The sequence below is a fragment of the Balaenoptera borealis genome (assembly GCF_965194805.1).
Source record: "Balaenoptera borealis genome assembly, chromosome: 13".
NCBI lineage: Eukaryota > Metazoa > Chordata > Mammalia > Artiodactyla > Balaenopteridae > Balaenoptera > Balaenoptera borealis.
In genome coordinates, this window is record NC_138870.1 from 9059589 (window position 1) to 9080565 (window position 20977).

General features: G+C 36.8%; 2 protein-coding genes across 2 annotated transcripts in view; one reads left to right on the forward strand and one right to left on the reverse strand.

The window, feature by feature from the left end:
- CLEC12A (C-type lectin domain family 12 member A) overlaps positions 1–20977 on the reverse strand; it is a 235537-nt gene that overhangs the window by 26150 nt on the left and 188410 nt on the right. The window lies entirely within an intron of this gene.
- CLEC1B (C-type lectin domain family 1 member B) lies at positions 62–18825 on the forward strand. Its single transcript, XM_082348914.1, has 6 exons — positions 62–10223; positions 10844–10942; positions 12138–12251; positions 12414–12565; positions 14808–14914; positions 16784–18825. Exons 1-6 carry the CDS (start codon positions 10160–10162, stop codon positions 16926–16928), a joined length of 681 nt encoding a protein of 226 aa, XP_082205040.1. The 5' UTR covers positions 62–10159; the 3' UTR covers positions 16929–18825.

Genomic DNA, 20977 nt, shown 5'->3' on the forward strand with positions numbered 1-20977 from the left:
CTATTGCCCTTAGAAATCAGAATACTATAGATCTCAACTGTTTGCTCCTTCGGCATTGTTTCTTGCTGTGAAGCAAAGAAGGGGTACTTGCAAGCAGAGCAGGGATGATGGTTTCGTGGGGAAATTCCCATAATCCTCAGCGCAGGGGCTGCTCTGAGTGTTTTACTAAAGGCTCGGGTTGTCCTCTTCACATGTGTCAAAGGTCAGCTAATCCTGTATGGAGGCTTTAGATCTGGTTTACACTCAGCCATATCAGATATCAAGGAGATATACATACTAAAACAGCAAGAGCCCTGTAGTTATACATACCGAGACAGGAACAGCTGTATAGTTAAAAACCACCCACACCTGGTTGCAGATTTAAAAAACCAAATGTGTGTGAGAGACAGACAGATGGTGTTGGCAATGTGCTCGGAGAAGAAATTAATAGCTATTAAAACTGGGCATGAGTGGGAGTTTCCTCCTTACATGGCTACGTTCCTAACAGAATAATGCTCCTTTAGGTAACAAGTCATAACTCAGGACAAGATTTTTAAAACGACCTCCTGCTGTTTTAGAAGAGTGAAAAAAGCAGGCAGATTCTGGAGAGAATGAGGCTGGCACATGGGAAGGTGCTTTTGTTTCTGTTTTTAATTTGTTTGCTTGCTTGGCTTTTAGCCCGAGGGAAGCCCACAGTCACGGTTGTGGCGCAGCTGAAATTCCTATAGAAAACTTACCGTCTTCCAGGTCCCAAAAATCAGAAGGTAGAGTGTGGGGTAACCACAGGCACAGATAGTGCTAGATACTCATATTGAACACTGGATATGGGGAAATCTCCAGAGTGTCTTTATGCCTGAAGTCTCTTTCAGCTACAATTTATTTACATTTCATTAAAAAATAACCTGATGAACTAACCAACCTCTATCTCCTCTTAGGCCTAAAAATGCCCTGAAAAGATGTTTCCAATAAAACTGAAGTAAACTCACTGCACAAGGATTTACCCGGTGATACTGTAGGTTTCAACAACATCACATGAGCAATAAAGAGGTGACAGTTTATATAGAAAGTGTTTTGGCTGTTTATTGGAAGAACATGAGAAAAGACAGCACACTGCACATGTGGCTGGTCGTTTAGTCACAACAAGCATCGGATTTACAGAGCTCTTAAAGGACTGCATCTACTGCTAATCCCACCATACTTTTCATAAAACATACTAATTTATTCAAGAAAGTAAATTGTTGTTAAGAACCTGTGTTAGGCAGAATAATAGCCCCCCAAAGATATCTGTGTCCTAATCCCCAGAACCTATGAATATGGTAGTTTACATGGCAAAAGGAACACTGCAAATATGACTAAGATTACAGATTTTGAGATGAGGAAATTATCCTGCATTATCTGGGTGGGCACATTTTAATCATAGGAAAGTGGAGAACCATTCCTAGATGTGGTCAGAGAGAGATGTGACAACAAAGAAGGGTCAGAGAGATACAGTGTTGCTGGGTGAAGGTAGAGAAAGGGGGCCAGGAGGCAATGAATATAAACAAGCTAAAGGATGAAAAGTTGAGGAAATGGATTCCACCACAGAGCATTCAGAAAGGAGCACAGCTCAGCCTTAACTTTACCCCAGTGGGATCCGGGTCAGACTTCTAACCTACAGAGCTGTGAGATGATAAATTTTTGTTGTTTAAGCTGCTATTTTTGTGTGATTTTGGTAAAGCAGCAAATACAGAACTCAAAAAAATATTTGTGGGCAATACATGAGGAAGGAAACTGAGGAATCATTTCTAAAGGTCTCCTTTGGGGTGAGGAGGAGAAGATTAGGTAACTGTACTCAGGAAGAGAATGTGGGTTGGGTTTTTTGTTTTCAGATGGCTGGGGGAGTCATCCAGAACCTCCCAAGGTTCACCTCTGTGTGAAGATTATTTTAGTCACAGGTCTCCAGAAAGAATTGCAGCTGCTTTAGGGGTGTGAACGATTATCCAGTGGGCTGCAGAAATACAATGTAGCAATAATAATTCTTCAGAATTATTTCTGTATTTATATTTTCTGTATAAATACAGAAATGTACATATATTTCTTGTTTATTTTTTTTTCAAACTGATGGAGAGCTCAGTACAAAAAAAGAAAAAGAAAAAAGTGTGTGGAAGCTCTGGGTCATAATCAACTAAACCCCACCACCAAAAATGTGAAAATGAATAATAAATCTATGCTTATGTTTCTATTCTAGGTAAATTAGGTAAAGGCACAGACCATTGATATAAGCAAAAGTTAAATCAAATAGGTGATTACAAAAATTAGAACTTGGGAATTCCCTGGCAGTTCAGTGGTTAGGACTTGGCGCTTTCACTGCCATGGGCCCGGGTTTGATCCCTGGTTGGGGAATTAAAATCCTGCAAGCCACGTGGCCAAAAAATAAATAAATACATAAATAATAAAAAAATAAATAAAAATTAGCTGCCCATTAAAAAAAAGAGAACTCAAGGGTGTTTTTCTTTGTTTTGGTCTTTCACTTAATTTTGCAAAGACTGTGTTTTCATTTTCATTTCCCTAATTCTTTCATATGCCTTAAAGTTCCCTTAAAAAGTATTTAATTTCTTACTATCTTATATGAAATAATGCTTCGGTTAAACCATGATGAGGAATCTCATCTGGTTCCTAATTATTTCTGTAGCAAAGAAGATTGATCATACTTCCTACACACTTTCTACTATTATGATCCTAAAATGCTATATTATCTGTTATTAGTTGATTTTAGAAATTACTGTCTACACTTTCCCCCTTAAAAATATCCAGCTCCTCTGTAGCACATTATATCAGATGATACTATCAAATAACACAACACGTTGCAAGCATCTACAAATTCCAGGGCATTTCTCATTTCTTTACCATTTTTTCAAATGTCTTAAATCTCCTTGTTCAACTCTATTACTGTCATGATTATCAGTAATTTCAGTATTCTTGCAGGTGAAAATTCCAATACCCTGTGCTCCCAGGTCCTGGATTTACCTCCAGTCACCTTTGACCACACCACAAATCGACCACTCATTATGGTGATCATTCATTAAAGCTATGCTTTCCATTATTGTCATTACTAGCCACATGTGACTATTTAAACTTCAATGAATTAAAATTAAAAATTCATTTCCTCAGTCATACTAGTCATACTTCAAGTGCTCAGTATCCACAGGTGGGGCTCTTGGCTGTGGACCTGGACAGCACAATGTATAACATTTCCATTATCACAGAAAATTCTATTGGACAGTGCTGCACTAGATCCAGACAATTTCATTACCAATGTGAGCACCCCCTCTATTACTTCAGTTTTAGATTTCTACTAACTTCCAAGTCTTTTCTTTCCAGATCATTCCCTAGAGTGAGTCTATGGCCTACGGTACTCTGATGCCCCCGGGGGTATCAAATTCAGTGACCATGCCACCTTTTCATTGTCCTAAATCCTTCATGTCTCATTTCCTGTTTTACCTGGCTTAGACCGTTTATCAGGGTCAATTATAATGATCACTTCCTTACGTACAGCTACAAGTTCAATGCTTGTCCCTTCCTTCATTGTAGCTATCCGGAAAATGCATCCCGGTGACTCCAACTCTACCTACTCCGTACTTGTGTACGAGCAGCTAAATGTGACCGCATTCTCTGGTCTTATTTTACATTTTTGAATGATAACTTGCCAGCAGTCTTACTAATCAGTCTATTCTGTGAATCTGCTAGAAGATTACTCCCAATTTCTCTTTCTTTTTCAATTCTCAAATTTCTGTTCTCCTTTTTCAAACTCAATTAAAAACCTGGCCTCTTATCTTGAGAAAATCAAAATATCAGAAGAGCATTTCCTCTGCCCCATGAGCAAATATACAAAAAATATTTTACATCTGTATATGTAAAGCAATATCATTTTCAACCGTTTTCTGTGGTTAAATTCTACACACTCTCATCTATGGTCAATCTCCATCTACAAATTGAAATCCATTCCATCTGCTTAGTCAAATATTTTTAACTTGTAAATATCTCTCTCTCTCTGGAATCATCATTTTTTTAAATCTCTAGTGGTTTACTCACCTTAACTTGTAAACATGATATAATATTTCCATTAAAAATAAGCCAAAAAATGTTTGCTTACACCCCTGCCACACACACACACACACACACACACACACACACACTATCACCCCATTTCTCTAATTCTCTTAACAACAAAAGGGTTCAAAAGCTGTCTATGCCTGCTGGATCTTCCTGTTTTCCCGAACCCACTTTAATCAGGCTTTTCCCCTCACTATTTCTAGTAAGATGCTAGTAAGTCACTGTTAACCTCTACATCAACACATCTAATGGCTATTTCTCAGGATTCATTTTACTCAACCTATAAACAGCATTTGACATAACTGATTATTCCCTTTAATTTAAAATTCTTCTCCAAAATACTTTGCTCTCCAGGACACCATTATCTTGTTTTTCTTTTACTTCATTACCTAATCTTCCATCAGATTTGCTGATTCCTCCTTAGCTGACTTCAAAATACTTTTGAGCCCCAGAGTTCAGTCCTTGACCCTCTATATTCTGTGTATTCTCATCGCTGGATGAGCTCTTCCAGATTCAGGGCTTCAAGTAACAGCCATACATAGATGACCTCCAAATGTATATCTTCATGCCAGAGTTTGATCGCCAGGTTCAGGTATCTGAATGGAGACTTGGCATATTCACTTAATATGTGATAGAATTTTCAGACTTAACACATTAAAAAAATGAACAACCGTTTTCCAATCATTTCACTCTACATTTCTCCATTTCAGTAAATGAGAACTTCACACTTACAGTTCCTCAGCCAAAAACTTAAAATCACCTTTGACTTCCCTCGCTGCCCTCACATGAATTAAATCCATCAGAAAATACTGTTCATTGAAGAAAATAAGGGAACACAGGCTTTAAATAGAGAAGTATTGTTCACCTGGGATACATGAAAAGAAATAATGAGTTTACACCATGGGAAGTTGTATTCTCACTTTGTTCTTCAATGATCATTCCATTCCCACGTATTATGCTTATGTCAGAGAACACTTTCAAAGAAGGACCTATATTGGATAGTACCCAGAGAATGAGCAGAATAGGAATGAATTCAAAATTCTTTACAAAAAGGAATGGAGAAAATTGAAAATTAAACCTGGAGGTACCAAAAGACCTAAAGAAAAGATAAAAGCAGAAACAACAACAACAAATGACCACAAGGGGGAGCCAGAGGATGAATATAGGAAAGAATTTAGTTTTGAAATGTATCAACAGACTCATCCAATCAGGGTAATAAAATATCCTGTTTAAAATAAAGGACTATGAAGACAGACTGATTGATTCAAATCCTGGATCAACATTTACTTGTCCAGTGACTTTTGGCAAGTCACTTAACCTCTGTGCTTTATTTTTCTTTCTAGTAAAATTGGCATAAGTATAACACCTACCACAAAGGCAATTAATACAAGCATATAAAAGCAATTATAAATGGTATCGTTGTTATTATATCAGAATTAAGCACAAATTATTTTGGATGCTCTTAAAAGTGGAAGATTTTGCACAGCAAAGGAAACCATTGACAAAATGAAAAGACAGCCTACTGCATGGGAGAAAATATTTGCAAAATATTGATGATGATAAGGGATAATGTCCAAACTATATAAAGAGCTCACACAATTCAATATTGAAAAAACAAACAATCTGATTTAAAAATTGGCAGAAGACCTGAATAAACATTTTTCCAAAGAAGATACATGGATGGCCAACAGGCACATGAAAAGATGCTCAACATCACTAGGCATCAGAGAAAGGCAAATCAAAACCACAATGAGATATCACCTCACATCTGTCAGAATGGCTATCATCGAAGAGACCACAACTAACAAATGTTGGCAAGGATGTGCAGAAAAGGGAATCCTCCTACACTGTTGGTGGGAATGTAAATTGGTGTGGTCACTACGGAAAACAGTACAAATGTTCCTCAAAAAACTAAAAATAGAACTACCATATGATCCAACAATTCCACTCTTGGGTATATATCTGAAGAAAACAAAAACACTAATTTGAAAAGATACAGAACCCCAATGTTCATAGCAGCACTACTTACAATACCCAAGATATAGAAGCAATCTAAGTGTCCATCAACAGACGAATGGATAAAGAAGATGTGGTACATATATTCAGTAGAATATTACTCAGCCATAAAAAAAAGAATGAAATTCTGCCATTTGCAACAATGTGGATGGACCTGGAGAGTATTATGTTTAGTGAAATAAATCAGACAAAGACAAATATCATATGATATCACTTGTATGTGGAATCTAAAAGTTAAAATGAATGTGTATAACAAAACAGAACACACTCACAGATATAGAGAAGAAATTAGTGGTCACCAGTGGGTGGGGGAGGGGCAAGATAGGGGGATATTGGATTAAGAGATACAAACTGCTATGTATAAAATTAGTAAGCAACAAGGATATGTTGTACAGCACAGGAAAATATAGCCATTATTTTGTAATAACTTTCAATGGAGTGTAATCTATAAAAACATTGAATCACTATTTTGTACACTTGAAAAATAATATAATATTGTAAATCAACTATACTTCAATTTTAAAAAATGGAAGAATGGAAGAATGTGCAATTCTCCACCCCCTTCTAGTAAAGGTTAAACAAACCAGTTCAAATGAGCACAACCAGGGCTGCTCCGAGCCCCACCAATAAAGCTCTATTATATGACTTTCTTCATAGCATTTATGATGATCTGAAATCGTCTTGCTCTTTTCTTTCTTTTCTTCTTTGCTATCTGTGTTCACCACTCTCCACTAGAACATAAGCTCAATAAGAGTATAACTCTTGTGTGTTTCGTTCGCCACTTGATCCCCAGAAAATAGGATAGCGCTTGGGACATACACAGTGATCAATAGATATATGTTCAAATAATTGATTGGTTAATTGTCCCTGAAATGTAAGTTTTACAGTGATTTTAATAGGACACCTTGTATCCCAATATACTGTGACGTGAATACTCAGTTCAAATATGCTTGATCAGTTCACGTTCCTTGATCACAGATCACACCATACTCATTCCAACTTCCCTAACTTTGTTTCAGATGCGTGCCCTCCCTGATAAATATTCCCCTTTCCTCTCTCTTATTATGCAATCTTCACCTTTCTGTCAAATCTTAAGTCTTATCTATTCCATTTGAATATTATTTGACTTTCTTACTTACAGGGATTTTGTATGCACATGCATGATAAACGTCTCAGTGTTGTGAATGTGGTCTAACACAATTTTCCCCTTCATTTTATCTACTATTTTGTAACCAAAAGCTCTGCCACAGTTGTTGTCTGATAGTTATACATTTAGTTTATTCACTTTTAATAAAGCTCATTCCACCTTTCAGTCCACAGGTTTAAGCTTTCTGAAAATGAAAGAGAAAGTGTTAATTAGGCATTTTTTTCGTGACAGGAAATTCTAGCCTTTCCCAAAGATAAACAGTATTTGATATGTGTGTAGAAGGCTAGAAAGTCAGAAGTGAACCAACAATTTGAATTCAGAGGACTGAGAGAGGGAACAGGATATCACTGACAAATGCACCTAAGGGTTAGCTTAAAGGTGATGTACAGTAAAATGTCTATAAAAAGATATTACTAACTGCAAAATGTTCATGTCCTTTATATTTTTTTCAGTTTAGAGACATTATTATAACACTCATACTAGTCAACATCATTTTCTTTTTGTCTTTCTTTTCTACACATCCTCTAGCCATCATTATATATTGATCAGTCTTATCCACCGTGCTATGCATTTCACTAATTTCCTTTGTTTTTGTATCTATACCTTGTCATCCTAGTGATCCTAGTGTCTTTTACTGGTTCTTCAGCTATAAGCATAGAAAATGGAGTCTGGGTAATACCTAAATTTGAAAGACATCATAGTACAGTGGAAGGAACTTGGAAACTAGGTAGATGGTGACGCTTTTTGCAAAAAGCATGATCATAGAAAATTCCCAAGATTCCCTAAATTGCTTTCTGCATGTGTAATATTCCAATAAATGCCCATTTTACATATACTCATTCATTCATTCATTCATTCCTTCACCAAATTTCTACTGGGTGGTAACTGTATGTCAGTCACTGTTTTAGAGCCATGGAATACATTCCTGTGAGTATACACGACAAAAATGTTTTATATATATATATATATATATATATATATATATATGTACACACACACACACACACACACACACACACACACACACATATGCAATGGAAAAGAGTGAAACAAGAAAGAGGGACAAAAATGTGGCCTGGGGTGGGGTGGAGTGGAAAATTGTTCTAAATACTAAGAGGCAAAGGTTAGGTAGCTAAAGTCTAAGACTCCGTGCTCCATAAGGACTAGTGCCATGACTTTCTCCATGAATCCTCGCTATTAATTTCAGTGTCTTACACATAATTAAATTAATGAGATATTTGCTTTAAAATAAAAGAGATAACTTATGTAACACTCAACCTCTACAATATTAAACAAAGGTTTTTATTCCAAATTCAAACTCATCAGGATATTTGGAATAAAGACTTCTTCAGCTATACTTTCCTAAGCCAAGAAAAGAGGGAGCGATAAAATATGCAAGTAGAAATAAAATGTCAATTATAGGCCTTATAGGGTGATTGAGAGATAGCTGGAAAAGCCTCTGGATTTCGGAAAAGAGAAAAGAAAATTTTGTTGTATCTATTGTTTTTTCCTGCAGTTCTCTGCTTAATTTTTTTTTTAATTATTTATTTATTATTTTTATTTTTGGCTGTGTTGTGTCTTCGTTTCTGTGTGAGGGCTTTCTCCAGTTGCGGAGAGTGGGGGCCACTCTTCATCGCGGTGCGCGGGCCTCTCACTGTTGCGGCCTCTCTTGTTGCGGAGCACAGGCTCCAGACGCGCAGGCTCAGTAGTTGTGGCTCACGGGCCCAGTTGCTCCGCGGCATGTGGGATCCTCCCAGACCAGGGCTCGAACCCGTGTCCCCTGCATTGGCAGGCAGATTCTCAACCACTGCGCCACCAGGGAAGCCCTCTCTGCTTAAATTTTGCTGAGTAACTCAGCTTGTATTCATGGGGTACGTGGAGAGAGGGAGCAGAATTAAGACTAATGTTATCAGGACCTCCTTTGACCCTGACAGTCTCTGTACTTACCCAGCATATTTCTAACACCACAAAGTCACGCTTGATGGATACAAATAAAGGCAAATATATTTTTATGAAGCAGAGATCCAGCCATAAGACACTCAGCTTATGGTTAAAGTTATCAGAGATCCAAAAGCCATTCCTGGAAATTTACTTTAAAGTGAAAACATTACTGAAAGGCAATATATCAAGACATTAACTTTGTATTATTTCACTTTATTAGATTGTTTTCCTTTGATGCCTAAACCTAAGCCATATAAATCCTGCCTCATGTGGAGTTCTCAAATTTTTTAAAACTTTGATTTTCAGGGGCTAAAGAGTATAATATAATTTGAATATCTTTGACTCATTACTTAAAATGTCAGCTTGTTCAGTTTTTCATTTTAATGCAATCAAATAAATGGATGGATGAATAACTCTAAAAAAAAACCTTTGATTTGCAAAACGTGCAAGAATTTGGATGAATTCTAGGTCATAACTAGACCTTCTAACACAAGACCACGAAACATCTAATATAGCTCATCTTAGATCAAATTATATTAGACTCTTACACCACAATGAGATAGACTCTATATCTGTTGATGTTTTATCCATGAGTTTTCATCAGAAATAAGTTCATTTAAACAACATGATTTGGACTCTGCCAAGGTTAAGATGAAGCATGAATTTCTGTTCTTTGAAAGGATATACACGATGGAATAGTCAGAATGGAAGTTAAGGAAACAGGAAACAAATGCCATATCTACTCGTTTACCACAAGTTATTATTTTTGTGTTTTGGTGTTCAAGGTCCATGTATATCTGAGCGGCTATTAAAGGGCTTCCTGGAAAGAAACAAAAAACAAAAAATCATGTGCCCCAACTCATACGTCTCCACCTTACCAGAGAGAGGAGGACCACAGACGGGTAGACATTGAAATCATAAGGGTGGGCGCTACATGTTGCAAAGTCATTGAATGCTGAGTTCACTTTCATTCCAAGGGAAGCCATGCAGGATGAAGATGGATACGTCACCTTAAATATTAAAACTCAAAAACCAGCTCTCACTTCAGGTAAGAATGCCCAGAGGCAGCAATTTGGAAATTAACTGTTGAAATGGATCCACCCTAGTTTCCTTTTTTCTACTAGTGAGAGCATACATAGTTTTGTTTTATTTTCCTGAATGACCTTCTTTCCCTACATCATTTGAGTGGTATCTACATGAGCTACCTATGTTATTTAGAATATAAACAACAAATGATACAAGCAGGGCACGTTACATTAAGGCTTATAGATTTAAATGCTGGAGGGAATAGAAATCTAAGGTATAAGAGGAGGAAATGTTTGAAAACTCCACTTTCTAAGATGTCAGCAAGTGGGTGTGATTCCACAGTTGTGGCTTATAAACACCATTATTTAGAGGAGTGAGCACAAAATAAAACAAAGACAAACACAAACACACAAGACCTTAGCTGCTAGTTACATTTTGACTCAGAGAGAAGTCCAGTGGGAGTGGGGATGGAGTGGGTTGTGTTTACTGTTGGTGATTACCAAGGGAGCAAAGGCAAGATGGGCCAGAGAAGCTGTTTATAGCACTTGGACAATCCTGAGAGGGCAGGGGATGGGGGTGAAGCTGTCCCCCAAAACTACGCCATACTGTCTGCCCCCTAACATCTTGATTGTATGCCCACAGTTGACCCTGCTTCCTCCTCTTTGTGGCGTGTGATGGCTTTGATTCTGCTGATCTTGTGCATGGGGATGGTTGTTGGGCTGGTGGCTCTGGGGATTATGTGTAAGTATTGACTTATTGCCAATGATTTGATCTGAGGAAAGCAATACATAAGTGTCCTGGTGTATGCCATGAAGCTTAATTGTCACTATTTATTTGTCGCTACTGCAATTATCCTATACATAGCTGCCAGGATATTCTCAATAAAGGAGAACTCTGAACTTTACCTTTTGATTAAAATTACCTTTTCGGCTTTTAAAATTAATTAAAAATTATTGTTTAAGAATTTTAAGCTGGTCTTTAAGATCTTTCTCAGTTTAGATCCACACTATCTTTTGAAACTTTTTATTTTTTCCTCCCTATTCTGTGCATCTTAAGATCCAGCCAACGTGGAGTTTTCTGTTTCACAAATAAATCCTATGTTCCCCTGCCTGAGATTTTGCTGATTCTATCCCCTCTTCCTAAAATGTCCTCCTTCCCATTTTTTAAGATGAATGTATTTACTTCCACTGAGACAATTCATATCCCACCTAACTTATAAATATTTTTTCTTCCTATACATCTAAAAGCCCTCCAACGTCACATTATCATGTGTATAATTGTTGTTTGTTCAGATACTTGTTTATTTTTTCATAAGATATTTTAGAACTTTGCATTCACTACTTTGATTTACCTGAATATCACAGTACTTCGAGGACAACAAGAAATCAATACTTTTTTTTTTTTTTTTTTTTTTTTGCCGCGCCGCAGGGCACGTAGGATCTTAGTTTCCCCGACCAGGGATCGAACCCGTGTCCCCTGCAGTGGGAGCACGAGTCTTAACCAGTGGACCACCAGGGAAGTCCTCAATATGTATTTTTTAAGTGAATGGATATTCTGGCGTTACATAGAAAACATAATAGCAGAGGTCATTCACCTCTGTGAAATGTGCTTAGAAATCTGTGTTCAGGGAAAGGTCAAAACGACTGCTTTGGGCATGTGATTTGATTATGGCATGCTCTTACTTGTGATCATCTCCTTCAAATAGTTTGCCTATTCTTTTGGAGAACTCTCGGTTGTCATTCTGCCTGGCACGTAATGTTTTCTTTATAACCCCTTTACCCTGATCCCTTTTCAGCACTCTTTTACTCATAATGTATCTAGTAAACACTTCATAGATTGACAACTCTACTGAACATAAAGTTCATTGAGAGGACTTTTTCTTTGCATCACTCCTTATTATCCTAATTACAAATTATTATCTAATTTTTACAACTAGCTGTCACGCAGCAAAACTACCTACAAGCTGAGAATGAACATCTCTCAGGAACTCTGAAACAATTAGCGAGGAAGTTCTGCCAAGATTTACTACAACAATCAGGACAAAAGGAAAGTAAGTATGATTTGGTAGTCTCTTCATCTCCCCTAACTCTGGAGTATTCTTGTGATGCTATCTGTCAGGAATCTTGAGATCTTCAGGAAACATTGAATATGAGGAAAAAGTAAGCCCATCCTTTCAGCATGAAAGGCATCCTATGCTTGGATTCTCCTTAAGGCCATCAATGCAGCCCATGTGACATACACTGGAGATATTATGGAGACAGTTGCTATGGATTCTTCAGGCACAACTTGACATGGAAAGACAGTAAGAAGTACTGTGCTGATGTAAATGCTACTCTTCTGAAGATCACCACGGAGGACATGCTGGTAAGAATATTTCTATGTCAAATATTTTGGAGTCACAAGGAGAGAAATCTCAAATGAAACACTTGACTTTTTTTTTTTTTTTTTTACATTTTTATGTCTTGCAGTTTGTGCTAATCTCAGAACCTTATCAAGCTCAGTAAAAATTACATTTGAGAGTAGAAAGTGCTGAAATAGAACTAATGAAACTTTGAGTTCTGGTCTTGTGTCTGCAACAAGAGTTAAGATCATTTCTTGGCTTCCTTAACTCTGTTTATTAATTCAAAACAGGATCTGAAAGTATAAAGAAACTCAATATGATTGTAAAATATAAATATAAGTGTTATCCCAACATTACATGCATTCTCAGTTTTTGCTAAATTATTGACACTTTGAACGAACCATGATGCAAACTCTATCTTTTCATAGGCCCTACCAGGCGTAGTTTGGGGCACAATCTTATTTGCATAACACACAGGATTTCAGCTGAAAATTTTTTATTAAACATGTCTCCTCTTCTATATTTCCCTTTTTGACAGCTTCTAACAAAAGCTCTCTTTTCAAGTAATGTACATTCACATCCACTACTGCACTCTCCCTATATTATTGAATGTAGCTTTTCTTTTTCATAAATCCTGGGAGCAAGCCAGGAACCAAGCCTTGGGGTCTCCCTTCTACCCAATAACAGTTTGTCAAAACATATATTTTTAAAAAGGCAGAAATTATTTATTGTACTTATCCTACAATTTCTAATATAGTAATTATTCACATTTTTGCATATTAAAATAAATGCAAATATAAATTGGAGTAGATGATCAGGATTTGGGCTCTATGCAGACAGAAATTCAATAGAATTCAAATATTCAGGCAAGCCGTTTTCTACAGAACTGCTATAGGTAATCAGCAAAATTGACTTGTGCCTTACTGAGAGCTGAAGTAACCAGTAGTGGACCAGACATGAGGAAATCAGCCCAGTGATGTCCATGCTCATTTGGGTGTCCTGTTATTCTAATTTGCTGTACCATATACTATTTTTGTGGCTCAGACTCATAGAGAAGATATTCAGATAAGTTAACTTCTTTGAAATCAGGCAAAATAAGAGAGTACCTGCTTTGAAATCTCAATTCTATTACAAAGAGATTAATTGGAGACTAAACAAGTCTTGAATCTTATTACTCTAGGCTGATATCAGGTTGGAGATGAACAACTAAAAGAGGAAGTAATGTAATTTTTGAGAAATAAAAAATAGTTAAATTTCAGGTAGACTGTATCTGTCAGGTCCTATAGTGAAGTATACAATATGGATGTACTTTAAAGAAAAAAAAACATAAATTAACAAAAAGGTGACAGGTAGCTCAAGCTTTAAGAAATAAGTGACTCTCACAAAATATCTCTTATGGAATGCCATTTTGTGTCTCACGTGTCTGCCAAGATGCTCAAGTCATTTTTTATTTGCCAAGAACGTGTCCTCACCTGTTTTTTCCGGGAGGTATGCGATTACGTGAACATTTGACCTCTTTTTAATTCTGTTACCCATAGATCGATTGATTGACTGATTTATTCATCCATTAATTCAACAAATATGTGCTGGAACTATTCCAGGACCTGAACCTATGTGTTAATAAAACCTACAAAAATTCCTAAATTCATGGAACTTTATTCCAGTTGGAGCAATAGGCAAAGAACAAAATAAACAAGTATAGTATATAGTATAGTAAATAGTGATCATTTCAAAGTAGAAAAAAGTAGATGCACGTCATTTGTAAATCCCTTTGAGAAAGACATTGTATAACTCTCTTTTACCCAGTCAACTAAAATAAATGAATATTCCTGTATGCAAGATTTTGTAGGCAAGCTAAGCAATGAAACCAAAGTGAGTAGAGCTTAATTCTAGGGAATATAAAGTTTCATCAACAGTGTATTTCTTTTCATTTTCCTTCTCTAGTTGTTTACCACTTATTTCATTTAAGAGCCATATTTGATACTTTATTTGGGATTCTAACCTTCAATTGATGGAAGATAAACACATAGGAATATTAGAATATTATCTATCTTGCTTACAGTTTTCCCTGTATCCTGCAAGCATTTTTATGCAAAAACGAGTGAACTTGGTACAATTCTAAATATCAAATATAATTAATTAGTATTAATATAGACATATAATTTACTTTTTATGTCCAGCATCTTATCATGAAGCTTTGCCTTTATGCCGTTACAAGAACTGTAGAAACACTCTGACCATTATATTTACTTGTGTTTGCAATAGCAATACATCAGTAGCAGGACTGGATTAATTCGTTGGGTTGGATTGTCCCGCCAGAAATCCAGTGACGTCTGGATGTGGGAAGACGGCTCAGTTCCCTCCAAACATTTGTAAGTTATTGGATGCTCAGAATACAACGCACAACTAAGAATTTTGAGTCCTGAGGTCTTCTACCCTCTTGAGTACAGGTTACTTAAAAGTTGGGAGGTGGCTCTGTGGTTCACTGTGTGTTACATAAGCATTGGCTGAGTCACTTACACCATAATCCTAACAACAGAGCACTTGTAATAAGATTCTACTTTCCTACTCTCCCATTCCTCTGCTTTTTATCTAAGTCGCAATCCACCTCTATTCCTGATACTTTTTTCCCATTCATTTCTACCCTTAACTTCACCATTGGAACATTTTATGTATGTGGTTTTTTGTTTTGTTTTGTTTTTTTAGCTTGATCTGATTCTCTTCACGTATTTTCAGAACAAAATTATCATCCTCATTATTTTATGGTTGAAGGTTATTTCTTTGAGGCTTCTTTTGACTTTTCAGTATCATTTTACCTCGTCTTTTACCTTAGGGGTATCCAAGAATCAGGCACATTATCAGTCACAAGGTGATTCTAATGTTCATGTCAAAAGGGAGCCCCAGACCTCAGCTAGAAAGAACCAGACTAGAATCGACCCCGTTTTGAGTTCATGCCATTTGTCTGTAGCCTTCTACAGACAATCCAGGCAAAGGGACCAATTTCATTGGGTTACGTAATATGGTTTTCCAATCTCTAATCACCTTTTGTTAATCTTGTGCAATGTCTCTCCAGTTAAATTTAAACTTATAACCAAAAACCTATACAATCTGATCATTACTTAAAGTTTTAATTAATTTATTCAACAGATATTTATTAAGCATTTACTATGGGAAGGAGCCAAGAATATTATGAGTACAAGCAAGCTTCTTCATAGACCTGGGTTTTATTCTTATCATTTGTTGCCTCATTCACAATAGTGCAGACACGCTGGTGATCCCTCTGTTCTTTCAATGAATCAAACATGTTTTGAGGTCTTAGGGCTTTTTGCACTTGCTCTTCCCTTCTAGAAAGCTCTGCCTCCAGAACTCTATGAAGGACTCCCCCTTGTCACTCAAGTCTGTTTAATCATCACTTCCTCAGTGAGACCAGCTTTAATTACCCAAACTAAACTAGCCTCCCTCCACCACGTGCACCTGAGTCTATCATATCACACTGTCTGTTTCATCATGACTCTTACCACTCTCTGAAATTTTCTATTTATCTGTTGGCTTCTTACCAACCTTCTCTCATTATAATGTAAGTTCCCCAGTAGAAAGGACCTTGTCTTTGTTTACCACTCTGTCATCAGCACATAAAACAACTTTGGCTCGTAGTAGATATCCCACAGATATTGGCAAATGAATGAATAAATATACATTCTTTGTCCTCTTGTCGTAGCACTGTAGCAGGAAATATAACAAGCAATTACAATACAGTCTTGTATCCAGCTGCCCTATAACATAAATCCCCATTTCAAAAATTTTTAATCAACTTATTTTTCCTTGAGCTCATTTCCAACCTGTGCAGCTACTTGCCTTACAGGGCTCCTCTCTGTTTATCTAAATCCTACCCTTCCTTCAAGGCAGAACTAAAGTATGATCTTCCATGAAAAGATGAAAAGGTAAAGCCTTTCTCATTATTTCAGATACCCATCCATCTTTTCCTCTGGACTCCTATTGTACCTACCGTTCACTTCTGCTTAATCTTATGCCATATTAATTTGCTATTGAGCTATTCAAGTGTACATACTTTATACTCCCAAGCAGATTGGAAGTTTCTCTACGATCTGAATGTTGCTTTTTAGTTTTTTGCCTCGTACTTCTTATCTCCACTTTATGCAACAAAATGCTATACACAGAGTTTGATTGTTGATTGTTTATTTAGCTTTCAAAGGAACTCATTCTACCTTTTCCATTCACAGGTTCAAGCTTTCTGGAACTGCAACAGAAAATATGAATTGTGCTTATTTTCATAATGGGAAAATTCACCCTACCTTCTGTGAGAACAAACATTATTTAATGTGTGAAAGGAAGGCAGGCATGGCAAAGGTGGACCAACTACTTTAATGCAAAGACATGCACAGCATGTCACAGACAAGTGCTTGATAGTACAGTAAGAGATCTGGATGAAGGAATCACTAGCCATAGAATTGCTTATTTTTCCCTTTATTCCCCTTAGAGTCATCTTTACATTATCTTTCCTACCAACACCACTTAGTTCCTTCTTTATATAACCCTTTATACTGAGGAATAACTTAGTGCCTTCTTTATACATCCAGAAACCAGTCTATGAGCTGATTGTTTGTTTCCCAATGGTTCTGCTTCCATTAGTTTTCATTCTTCTTGTCTTCCATTCCTAATTATCTCAACATGCTGTGATTCACTGCATCTTCAGACATAAACATATACATTTTACATTGAAACAAGAAAGGCTAGCGCTTAAATGACTTAAGCTCTGCAAAATATCTAAGTCTGAGACTATGCAAAATATCTAAGTTTGAAAAACAGCATAAGATGGTGGAAAGTACACTAAACTTGGAGTCAGTAGAATAATTTAGATGGCATGATCACTCAAGTACAACCATGGCTCAATCATGTTGCCTCTCAACTTCCATTTTCTAATATTTAAAATAGTATAACACCTGTCTTATATACCTCACAGTTCCACAACCTAAAATAAAACTTCCAAGTATTAATTATATCAGAAACTCCATGAAAGCAAACCCCATGACTTTCTTATTTTCTATTCTATGCCAGCAAGCACAGCTCCTGGCTCACAGGAAACAGAAAAATATTTGCTTCTCTTTGTGTGAGATAGTTCATTAGAAAGCACAGCAATCAGTAAAACACTATACAGATAAAATTTCTATTCCAAGTCCCCCTATGGTCAGACTCAAGAGCAGTAATTTTCTGTCCAAGAGAAGGAAAATAAAGTTTGCAAGAAAACTGACGGGGTTGGAAAATGAGTAAATGCTTTTTAACAAGTTGCACAGGCTAGTTGAACAGCAAGCAAAAATGCTTTATATAGTTCTTTTCCTGACAGCTCTATGTTTGGCTTTTGCTGAGTAACTCATGCAGTATTTATAGATATGTAGAGAGGCACCCTTTAACAGGATAATAGGCAAAAATTTCATTTCTTTTCACAGCTTCCCTGAAGGTACTCTTTCTCCTTAAATTCGTGGCAATAAAATTTATGAACATGATTCTCAAACATCTCAACTGAGGTGCTTGTTAAAACATGCAGATGTTCAAACACAAATATTTATGGTACTCAGTGGGAAGGCTGAGGAGACAGAGTCCTATGTTTTTAACAAGCACCCTGACTTGATTCTGATACAAGTATCCTTTAGTACATTTCGAGAAATGTTACTTTGGAACTTACTCTCTATCTGGCTTTTGGTAAATTGGTTAGTCTCTTTAAAACTCAGTTTCTTCATCTATGAAATGAGTTTAATATTATTACCTTACTCATAAAGTAACTGTGAGGATTATTTAATATAATTATGTAAGGCATTGAGCAGAGTACCAAGCATATAATTAACACTCGATGAATATGTATAACTTTTATAGCTTTGTGCACTGACACCCAAAGACACTTGAATCTATTTTGTTTTAGACTATCAATAAACAAGCAGGTTTGGCAGGGGAGGGGCAGCAAGAGGGGGCACCGAGGAAAAACAATAGAAATACTATAGATTCTGCTTCCACTTCAAATGTGTAGAGATCTTGGCTTTTGGGGTATAATGCCATTATTTTCCTATTTTTACTTGTTAATTTAGAGAAACCAAATTGGAACTAATAATTCAAAAAACTGTCCAAAAATCAGCCATAGCTCTGAAATTTAATGTTTTATCTCCCCCAAATGGAAAAGCATACATTTTATATCACTATTCATGACTGAATTTTAAAGAATAATATTGTAGTGGATGGCAAAAGTGCAATTAAAAAATGTAAACCAATCAAACTGTACCTACAAAGATTCTTTTTTTCTGATACTCATGTCAAAAGCATCTTATACATAAAATCAGAATAGCATAGACTTTAGTAGCACAGGTAAGTGAACTTGGGAAAATAGTTTGACTTCTCCATGCCTCAATTTGCAATTTTGTTACAACATACTAATAATAGTAGCTATGTCACAGAGCTATTTTGAGAATCAAAATAATTCAAGTAAAAGGCCTTTGAAACAGTGCTTGGAATATAATGAAGAATAAATAAGATAGTATGATTAAAAACATTAAACGTCATACAAGTAACATACTAATCTTTGGCTGGGAGAGCCCAATGTTTCCCGCAAAGAAATTTATCAGAGAACATACTGTATTGGGGAAAACTAGATCTTTCTGAGCCTGATATTTAGTGCTGATAAAATTTGAGAGCCCCTGGAAATTAATGACAACCACTGAACTTCCGCTCCTGCATTCCTCCTGACATTGCTCTTAATGCGTATTTGTTGTGCTTATTGTTTCTTCCTCTTCTTCACCTCAAGATAGAAATCATTTCAATGTAAAGGCTACAGGGAGTTAAGTCACATTATTTTCTCTGTCAGAATCTGAGGTCACATAAAAATCATATGACATATTTGGAGAATTTGCTGGATATTCTCCATTTGCCTCTTGAGATCCTCTTGGCCCCATCCTATGCCTTGGGAGGCAGAACTCCAATGTACAGCAATATCTGGGCAAACTTGACCTCTGTCTTCACTTAATTCCTCTATTGGGAGGTACTAACAGTGATCAGGGGGGTGAAAGGGGAGAACGGTCCGGGTGTTTATGCCGCTGGCTGTCGCCTACCACACCCTGGTTTGGCAAAGCCCGCATGTTCTGTGTCTTAGGCCATGACCCTTTCAGATAGGTCACAAAGTTCCAATAATCACCCTCCTCTTAACCCTTCAGGCCTGGGTGTGATAATCGTTCCCCAATGCATATTTCACAACCCCTTTCTGGTTTCCTTAATCCTTCCCCAATCTTTATAAAACCGTCTTTGTTAAATGCCCTCAGATGCCCCCTTGAGTGCGCCATTTGTTTTCTTTTGTTACAGAGATCAATGGTAGATCCAGTGAGACACTGTGACCTAAAAGAATTTTGCAGATTGTTGGGACTTGCAGACTGTAAATTACTGAGACACTACTTTTGGCCGTAAGGACAAATGGCCAATATATGAATGATGATTAAAGTATCAAATTTCTCAATACCAATGCTGTAGTCACAGGATGTGGCAGAAACAGCCCTCTATCCACTAAATAATTCATGCTTCCCTTCTAGAGTGAAATTATTATAGAAAGTTTGCTAGCCAGGCAAAAATTAGGCTTATCAGGACCAAACTGTAGATCCAAACAGGGCATTATTAGTGGATGTGAATGTCATACATGATAATTCAAGGTTACGGCTTTTAAGAAGCAGATGTGGATATGCCATCTTCTCCTTTTCTTTCCATTGGCTAGAAATATGACATTCCAACCACTCACAAAATAGAAGGAGCGGGGTTACATTTGGAGGAAAACTACCCACTAACCAGGATTACTGGAGCTAAAATGTTACGTGAGCGAGAAATAAACTTTGTGTTAAATGACTGATATTTTGAGGTTTACTTGTCACAGCAACTGCATCACCCCAACTAATACAGTGTGTAAATTTATTTGAGGGATGAAATCCCTTCCCAGTTTTCTTGTTTAAGGATGTACAGTGATTACAATTCCTTCCACGCTGGTTGGCCCAATGTGAGCTATCCTCGTATTTTTGCTATCGAGGTCATTCCCACACTTCACATCCTATACCAAATGTAAGCTCATTCTCTGCACTTCTGGCCTTTTCATTTTAACAGTAATCCAGTGCTATCACCTTCAACATCTGCTACATTGTAGAAACCAGAGCAATAACCTATTCTATTATTGGCCATTTTGAATTCAGTTTCTCTCTCACTTCCCTCTTTACCAAGTTATGCTTTGGCTTAAACTTCTACTTTCTGGATGAAGATGCATCTATTCTATTCCTTAAACTCAAACATATTTCCCCACTGGTGTGAAAAGATAGCTAATTTCAGTTCTTCCATTAATCCGCTCCTGACTACAAAAGGAGTTATTTGTCTCAGCTTCTCACGTGGACCCCCTTACCTAT